The sequence below is a fragment of the Panicum virgatum genome, chromosome 7K, assembly GCF_016808335.1.
Source record: "Panicum virgatum strain AP13 chromosome 7K, P.virgatum_v5, whole genome shotgun sequence".
In the NCBI taxonomy this organism is placed as follows: Eukaryota; Viridiplantae; Streptophyta; class Magnoliopsida; order Poales; family Poaceae; genus Panicum; species Panicum virgatum.
Window position 1 is genome coordinate 10,179,551 of NC_053142.1, and position 9,804 is coordinate 10,189,354.

The 9,804-nt window shown below is 42.2% G+C and overlaps 1 protein-coding gene across 1 annotated transcript; it reads right to left on the reverse strand.

The window, feature by feature from the left end:
* Positions 1 to 3,715: 3,715 nt before the first annotated feature.
* Positions 3,716 to 9,003, reverse strand: LOC120639763. The gene is made up of 5 exons (XM_039915647.1): positions 8,794 to 9,003; positions 8,359 to 8,624; positions 8,123 to 8,243; positions 4,242 to 7,344; positions 3,716 to 4,127 (listed from the first exon to the last, which is right to left on the reverse strand). The coding sequence occupies exon 4, from the start codon at positions 6,176 to 6,178 to the stop codon at positions 4,274 to 4,276; it is 1,905 nt and encodes a 634-aa protein (XP_039771581.1). The 5' UTR covers positions 6,179 to 7,344; positions 8,123 to 8,243; positions 8,359 to 8,624; positions 8,794 to 9,003; the 3' UTR covers positions 3,716 to 4,127; positions 4,242 to 4,273.
* Between the last annotated feature and the right edge of the window lie 801 nt (positions 9,004 to 9,804).

Consider the following 9,804-nt stretch of genomic DNA (forward strand, 5'->3'; position numbering starts at 1 on the left):
TAAACAATGCTACGATTACAAAGCAGAGGCCTAAGGCGTTCGTACTACTAGATACTTGAACAATGACAACCATGGCATGTGCAACACGATAACCTCGTGTTGTGAGTAAACCTAACATGCCTTAGGAAATGTAAAATGCCGGGATTACATGGTGGTGCTTTACTGAGTGCACCGGGGATATTTTCCCTTCCTAATAGCTTCAGACCCTGCTTCCTTAGCACGGCGGGCCATCTCTCGCTTCCTCTCCCTATCAGCTTCACGTTCCTCTGCCTTCTGACGTTCCACTTCTGCAATCCTCTTTTGAATATCTTCCTGGTTTTTCTTGCGCTTCTCCTCCATCTGTTCTTCATGCAGCATTCGTTGCCACCTTTGTGCAGCCCACCTTTCTTGACGCTCCACGTGGTCCTTATACTGCTGAGATTGCTCGGTGTCTAACCACTGCACGAAATCACATAGAGGCGGTGGAGTCTTTCCCCAAATCATGTTAGAAGTCATTACTAGATCAGAAAGTGACAAACTCTGATAGTGTTTTATAGTACCTTTGCTCGGTCCTTGCCGTAATGCTTGGGCGGGTCGTACTCGTAATTCTCGCACATGAAGAATCTCTTGCCAAAGTTGTCCCCCAAAACCCTTGATTTCATTAGTTTGCACAAGGATCCGCAAAAACACATAGACACCTGGACTCCTTGGGGGACTGTTTCCGTCACCTTATTCCATGGAATGTAGGTGGATCCTGAGGATGCCATGGTATTGAGCCCTGGCAATCACAAGTGAGCAATCAGATTGCTAATATACTATATCAACGCTAATCATTATCAGTAACTACACCTAAATGTACCACTAATCACTCTTAATAATAATTAAACTGATTGCTAAACTATTTTCTAACATTTCTAAAAAATTTTCTAACATTTTCTAAAATTTTCTAACATTTTCTACAATTTTCTAATATTATCTTGCATTTTTTTTATTTTCTAATACTTCTCTAACAATTTTCTAGTATTTTCTAATACTAAATCTAACACTAAATATACTATATCAACGCTAATCACTATAAGTAACTGCATCTAAATGTACCACAAATCACTCTTAACAATAATTGAATGATTACTAATCTACTATTTCAAAAAAAAATTACAACATAATCTATTTATAAAATGTAGAAAATTTTAGTTATCTAAAGTCGCCGCCTTGAAAATCCGACAGGGCTTCGCCGCTTTGCCTCTCCCTCATCCCTCCTCTCCCTTCCTCCCTCTCTTTTCTTTTTTTCTGGATTTTTAGTAAGCCAAATGGGGGTGAGGGGCTGCCAACACCTTATACAGGGCTGGGGGCCGGCCGCCCAGCTGCCGGGCGGCCAGGGGGGCCGACCGCCCCGCTGCCGGGCGACCGGCCCCAGGGACCTGTCTGCAATTTTTTTTTGCGTTTAAGCCCCTACCGCCCGGCAGCCGGGCGGACGGAGTATATTTCTGTAAATTTCAAAATCGAAAATATATTTTTGTAAAAAATGGAAATAAAAAATATAAAAATATTAAAACCGCCCCCGCCAGCACAGCGCGCCGCACTGGGCCACGCTCGCCTGTGCGACCTCGGGCCGTGTGCCCTTGGTGAGCCGAGAGTGAGGAAGTAAGATTTTAAACCAAAAATTCTGTCTCAAAACACAATTGTTTCAAATAAAATTTTAGCAATAGTTTCGCAACCACAAGACCTAATAGATTTAAGAAAAAGATTAAGAAAAGATCAAGTAATCATCACGGATCAAGATAAAAACCGAACACCTTGTGATAGAGTTCCTTTTGAGATAAATTCAAAATTCGGACCGAATTCGCGAGAGATTTGAGGAGGGATCAAGCCAATCCTAGCAACAAAACCCCTTACAAAATTTCTCGAATTTGCACTCAAATCGCGACGAACAAAAATCACCTGAAAATCGCAGAAAAAAAACGCTTGGGATTGATAAAAAGATACCAAATTAATCTTTGCATCTTCGAGAAGATTGACAAAAAAAATACGAAATTGATCTTTGGATTACTTCAAGAGGTTCAGTTACAAACCACTCCTAACATCATCCATAATTTAGATGGCAAAAATCTCAAACTAAGAGAATGAATACAAATAGAAATACAATGGATATGATGATCCATATACAAATCTGTGTATGGGAGACAAACTACGAGACTCAATAACTATAGTTGCAGGTTCGAATGTGAGGATGGCTATTGGAACATGGACAGCACGCAATTGTCTGCTCCTGGCCTTCTTTCTGTAGCTCATGCGCCTTCGTCACATTGAAGGTCCAGGTTTAGCACCTCCGCAGTGGTATTCTGAGAGAGTGTGCAACAATGTGTATCTATATATATCATATACAGATGATACCCACTAAAATCATTAATTTATTTTGGACTTGCTCTCCTCTCTTAAATGACAATGCAGTGCTCCTGCAAATTTCTTAAAAAGATAAAGTCATTAATTTTATTTCTCTCAACATGCAAGCTGTCCATGTCATATCAGAACCTATTATATATGAGACACCACGTCACCATCCACTAGGACCATCTATTTATATTTTGCACCGATTTTCTGTGATCGTTGCCATACAATAACCTTAGTGTTTCTACTTTCAAATTTTACCTTAAAATTTTATTTAAGAAATTTCGTAGCAAGGCACAAGGTATCACACAGTTACTCAGATGTCGACTTGCGCATGAAACCGACAGAATGGAGAGAGAAACCTTAGCAGAGCCATTTCGTCATCGCCGCCGAGCCAACGCAGCGAATGGCACGGTAGAAGGGCGTGCTCTCCTTCAGCCCTGTACCCGCAGCATTGGTGGAGGCGTGCTTCACTTGAGGAGTTACGTGAGGTTTCTAGAGGAACGGTGGAGAGGTTGCAATCGACGATTGAGATGTTGCTGATGGATCCAACTATGGACGAAAATAGGCTATGTGGACAAATAAGGTGTCAGATCCTATGGAGCAGATTTCGATCGTTAGAGATGACCCGTGACTCAATTTACTCGCAAGTTTCCTAGATAAATACAATATATGATAATTGTTATAACTAAAGTAGCCTACCTGTTTCCCATAAGAATCACAGAATATTAACCGTCAAGGCAAGTTAGCTGAAGGTTTCCAGTGAGCTCATACATTGGTAGTGAAGTGAGCTTTAGGTAAAGTATAATTCTTGGCTATTGAGCTATGGAATAAAGACGGAACAAACTTTTTCTTTTGAAAAAGGAAGTCGCAAGGAATGAACTTTTGGTTGAAATAACCGGATGGAAGGAACTTTTTTCTCAGAAAAACATTACGAGCTGGAAGGATCTGTTTTCCAGGTAACTAGAATAACTCGTTTAGCGTGCTCTCTGAAAAACAAACAGAATAGGCACTGTTAAGCCTCTGCCATTCTTTTTTTTCTCTCGCTTCTTGCATGCGTCGACGCTCCTGTCCAATAATAACACGTACGCCATGACCAGACCACCTCTCTTCTGTGAAAAATATATTACTCAAGCATTAATCATTCCACACCTGCAATCTCTAGTTGATCATTCGAGCATTAATTAGCGTGACCCAACAACTGTGTCTAGCTCTCAACGAAAACAGAGGGACCGATTTTATACAATCACGTTGTAATAACAAATAATGTTCTCCAGTTATGACATTTGAACACACACACCTTGTTGTATATAAAAAAAAGACAATAATTGATTCACACAGACGTAAATCACACCACAAAATATAGCCAGCAGCCAGCTTCATTGATTATTACAAACTTTGTCAGCAGGAATGTTTTTCACGCAATCAACATTGTTACACTCATCATGGGGTTTTAGGGGCCGGGACAGATAAACACAACACAGCCCCACCATCTTATTTCAAAGCAAGCAAGCAAGCGCACACACATAGCCATGCAAGGCCAAACAGATGGTATGTTTGTCTCAACAGAGACGCACACGTATCAAATTACCATGGAGCACACAAACACCCTGAATTCGGCAGAGATGCAGGTAGCATCAGACGCCAATATTTGTTTATTCTTGAAAACAACCAATCGAAGACCTGGGCAGCAAACGACAGAAGAAAGCAGTGCCAGCCGGTATCGCCTCTCATTACTAGCTTGATCCCCCACACGAAATCTATGCATCAGGTTAAAATACACAAGTGATTAGTGGAACCTTATTAAATGAAACTAATATCTACAAAAAAAATATTAACAAATGAAGTGATGTTATTCATGCATTTGCACATACCTGGAAAGGATTATTGGACGAGCGAGGCCGGATCACCGGAGAACGGTGGTCCTCAGCAGTCGCTTCTTGTAGTACGCGGGGTGGCGCGGAGCGAAGAGGGAGGGGTGGTGACCGACGTCCAGTCCATCCCACTCGAGGTTGTCCCACCAGTCCTTCTCGCAGTCCACGGCGACACGGCGTCCATCTCGACGGTCGGGGTCGGTGGCCGGGAGGCGCCTCAAGCCCCAGCAGCCCCTGAGACGGACAGTCTCGAGCTGGGGGGCAAACATTTTGGCCTCGCATATCTGCTGCAGGCTGGAGAGATCGTGCAGGTACAAGTTCTTCAGCCTTGGGAATCCCAGCATGCTATTTGGATACCTCCAAGCTATTACATTTTGAATCACTGCCTCCACGGGGAAGACCTGCCTGAGATCACCGCAGCGGACTATGTGGAGGGTTTCCAGGCTGGACAAGGTACCGTTCCATGACAATGGGAGGACAAATTGGAGCCTGGGGCACATGCTCAGATGTATGGCCCGCAGTCTTGCAAAGGATTCAGCATCCCATCTGTCAACTATCCTTCCTCTGCTCCAAATAGAACGGGCCATCAAGAGATCAGCCGCCCAAAAGGTCTCCAGATCATCAAAGCAGAACTCAATATCATAGTCAGTATGGAAGACAGTGTCCAATTTTGGGCATCTCTCAACACGGCACCACTTTAGAGGACGGTAATTAATTGCCTGCCTTCTTGTGGACGTAGTTTGCTCCGGGATAACAGGGGTGATGGAAGAGTTGTCATGCAGGTACAGCGACTGGATGCTGTCCATCACGAAGCACAAAGCCCTGATGCCCTGATCACCCGCAACATTAGTGTTGATCATTCCCTGACAGATCTCAATGTGCAGGTCTTGTGGCTCAAATTGCAGCTCAGTAACACCACCAATTTCAGGAGTTATCTCTTCAATGCTAACGCCATTGTAGGTGCCGCATGTCTTGGAGATTAATGGCTTGTGTAGAGCTGGTGACCCAACTACCTTGCCAGTGCGATCAAAAGGGCTGCCCTGCCTACCGTTGTTCTTTCTATCATCCTTGCTGGGACATGACAGGTAGAGATCCAGCTTAAATAGGGAATTGATCCAGCGAGGCTCTTCTCCACTTGCCAGCAACAACGACTGAAAGAACCTCATGTCCGCGATACAAACACGTGCCTGGCAATACTGCTCTTGCTCTTTGCATACCAAAGAATCATGTGGTGTTTCTCTCAAGTCTACTTCTTGTCGAGTATCAATGTGTAGCAACCTCAGTTGTCGCATCCCTTTTTCTGGCCAAACAATTGCACGGAGTCGCTCACATCCCATCAACAAGATTTTTTGAAGATTTTGGACTTGGACCACCTTGCTTAGGTCTACAGTTTTTACTGCAGTGCGTGAGAGGTCCAACTCCTCAAGGTTTGGCAGGGATCCAAGCAATCTGAAGCCCACCAGTTTTGCACAACCGGCCAAGATGATACGTGATATTTTAGCTGTATTGCTGTTACCATCCCCCCCTGCTCCTGCATCTAAGCTGAATGACTCAAGTGATGGAGGTAGTCCTTCAAGACCAACATGCTCCAACCCACCACAACCATCCAGGATCAGAGTTTTTAGTCCAGTTGCCCCACACAAGCTTGGCAAAACTTGTATAGCATTGTTTCCAGATAGGTCAAGAAGCTCCAGCTTCACCATATCCATGAATTCGTCTCTTTTCCCTGTCTCCCAAGAGCTTGTAGGCTCGATTACACGAAGCTTGCGAAGGTTCTGTAGTTGTCTCCATGCAAGGTTGCTGCACCAAAACCTTCCCTTCTTTATATGAACCTCCCTAATGTTTACAGCCATTTGCTCCATTATATCTTGTGATAGATCCAATTCCCAATCTGTATGGCTTATATCCAGCACGCATAGGCTCTGGAAAAATTCCATTATAGGTTTCCCTTGCTTTTCTTTTTCTTGGTGCCCTTGATCTTTGCAGCTGTCTAATCCAAGGAATCTAAGGCTACGGCAACAATGGAAAGGAGGTGAATAAAAGCTGTGCACCCAGACAGTTTCAATACACGAAGCCTCTCTGACTGCTGAAACATTTCCTGTGGTAATGCTGATCTGTATTTGACTGTAAGGAAAAAGGATGTTAGTGTTGGGGATACAGTTATATCTGTCCTTTCTTCAATATCAGATGTATTGACGACTGACTTCCAATGTTCCGTGTACTGATCATCACGGAAGTTCACCGTATGAAACAAGCAATCCTCTAGTCGTATCTGGTGATGAAGAGCCGCAGAGACCTCCCAGGATTCATCAAACTGACCACCTTCGATAATTCCATCACAAACCCAATAGTTGTAAGCGTGGGTACCCCAATTATACTCCATGGTGGTACCACCGCCCATTTTATTGAACCACAACAGGTATGAGATACACTTGGCAGCTATTCTTGGGGTGATGTTGTGATTATGTTGTATGTACTTGACAATTTCTGTAGCCTCATCCAATATTAGCTGAGCAGTGTCTTCATCGAAATACCAATTGATAGGCTTATAAATATACAAATGTGAACTGTCCACCTTTTCTTTTATTTCTGGGTTGAGCCGAAGCCTTCCTCTGAAAGTCCACAATACTGTGCAAGGACTGAACCAGTTGAATTGAGGGAAGCCAAAATTTGACAAGTCAACCATGCTGTCACTTCCGTTGTGAAAAATGATCAAACAATTAAGGTACCTAATGGTTTGATATATCTCTCTCGTGACATCTGGAACCTCAGGTCTAGAACCTTCGTCTACTCTGCTGAAATCGTCCTCCTCATCTTCCCTATCAAAAGCAGCCATTACCCTCTGAGGAAGCTCGAGTTCATCAGCTATTGCCCTCTGGAGTGCCCTCCGGCTCTTCCACCTTGAGCAGTCAATGTGGAGGATCTTGGTGAATTTCTCCTTCAGAGATGGGGGCGGGTCCTCTGCTATAGCTGTGAGCACAGCAGAAGCAGCCAGCCCGTCCCATCCATCGAAGTAAATGGCCTTGTGTGCAGTTCTTCCGGAATCCTCCAAGTAAGGGATTATTTCCTCTACCGCCTCCTTGACGTTATGCACACCATAAATCTGCATTGTATATTTTGACACCAATTAATTAGTTGAGGTCACTCTAAATCCCATAAACGTGGCAAGTAGTAATTACTAGCAGACTGGATATACATGCCTCCTAGTGAGTAGAAAGAGAGGGGGAGGGAAATAGGAGCCATGATATACACGTGAAGGTTACGTATAAAGCTACTATCCAGCAAGCCTAATCAGGTGGCAGGTACTCTCTTGTCTAGCATTTGCTGCCTTAAAGGATGGACCCCGAAAAATAATCAGAATATAAATTTATTTAACAAGAGAGAAACTACAAGCAGCGCAGGGGTTGTCCATATCCATATGCATTTGGTCGAAATAAATCACCTCCTAAATTTAAATGGTATAGAATCATGTCAGAACGCTGAATAGCAGTGCAAAGACCAGAGAAACACACAGCAGATGAGAGGTTGGCATTCTACGAATGCAGATCGTACCACTGGCTACTATCGACAGTAAAAACTGAAATGTTCAGTTCCTAATTGCATAGCATCTGGCTTGAATAAGAATTGATGGTTCTTCCTATAAAAGGGAAGCATAACCAATTATTGTGATAATGATGACAAAAATTTCTGTAAAAGATGTCATGAATTTCAAGTATCCTATCAAGCCTTATCGATGCGAAATTCTTCCCGGTTAAGATGAAAAATTGATTATGGATGTTCTTAATTTGTATAAGTGCAGCATAACATTGTTAACTCATACATTTAAGCATCTACAGACATTGCTGATATAGTAGAACTGCATGGAGCGGGAAGGGAGGTACCTTCTGTTTAGGCATGATGAATTCTGTATAGGAAGGGGCAGCTAATTAAGACATGAAGCTCAAAAAATCTAACCCATCTGTGCACCTCCACATGAACCTTCACAAATACCGAATTCGAATTCTAGTCCAGACAAGAGCACACATGTTAATCCATATAGCTAATCTTTAGAGAATTAGACTAAATGTGTACCTTAAAATTGATAATAGGCACAAAGATTTCAGAAGAATATTTGTACCTCTTGTGATCTGGTTTGGCTAGGTAGCTGCAACGTATTCTGTCTGGAGAAAACCCAAGAAACTTTATCCAGGTGAAAATTTGTTGTGGCAAGGGAGAAGTACAGAAAATTAATCGTCAAGGCAAGGAATTTGCTGGTGTGCAATGATGAGCTCTTCTATTTTCTGGTGTGCAAATAGCCGTTGCCATGGTTTTTTTAGAAAAAGAACATATGCATTGTTTTGTAGAGGAAGAAAACAGAACTGAAGGATCTAGCCCATCTGAAACCTACACATGGATCAATATAATTAATCAATCGCCACTTTCTAATGAGCTAACCTAAACAAGAACAAAGATATTTATATCTCCATGGATTAATATGCACGATAATCCATATAGATATTGTTTTTTAAAAATGAGAAACTCGGCTACGTGCAGAAAAAGATATAATTATTACCTGTGTTCAGAAAACTGTTGCAATGTATTCTGTGCTCGGAAAACACTTGCAATGTTATTGCACCTCGTTCACTTTCTCCCCCCGAAAATTAGGGTGTGGTGAGGGATAAGTGGTCGAAATAGATTTGCTAGTTAGTGGAGCATGAACCCTCAACGCAAGCTAGCACATAACTGCATTGCAACGAGCCTTTTGATCGGTTGCAAGTGAAGTGAGCTTCAGGTTAACGGCTTTAGACATAGCTAGTTGTCAGAAAAGGACAGCTCTTTGCTTGGGGCTGGAGAAAGAATAAAGATGGGTGGAGCTGTCGTCCAGCTATTAAAAGTTAAATAGCTTGCAAATCATCAATTCGGCTCCAAAGAGAAACAATTATTATTCTCCATTGTACCTTCCTCTTAATGAAAAACGTGCCGGTCGCGAAAAAAAATTGTCCATAGTACAGGTGATGTGTTTGACTCGGAATAATAGTAACATTTTCGTAATGGTGAATGCAATAATTTTGTAGAAACTGATTATTTAGTCACAAAAATATTTTTCTGAAATTACACACAATTGTCTAGCTATGATCAATTCGCTCTATTTCACATCTCAATGTAACTTGGATTCAAATTTGTTTTCTTTTCTGAGCCCTTGATAGAACAAGATCCTTAATTGTAAAAGTTGAGCCCCATTATGCTACTCATTCTTTGGTGTCTTCTTGCTTGTTATCATCGAACACTCTAATCCTTTCTAAGAACGTGATGAGCAGACCAACTTTTGTCAACGAATAATTACTCAAGGGTTACTGGAAAAAGTCCATTCTCAATCCTCTAACTAACACGTAGTCCGATTTCCAACCCCAAATTACAAAATCGGACTCTGAGAGCCCTCTAGCTGTTGAAACCAGCCAAATTTGGTCATTTGGGTAGTTTCAAAGGTGGGTTTCCGTTTTCTAAAAAAAAATCTTATAATCTAAAAAATTCATAACTAATACATTATAAATCACAAAATATGAAACCAGCTCCATAAGTTTTA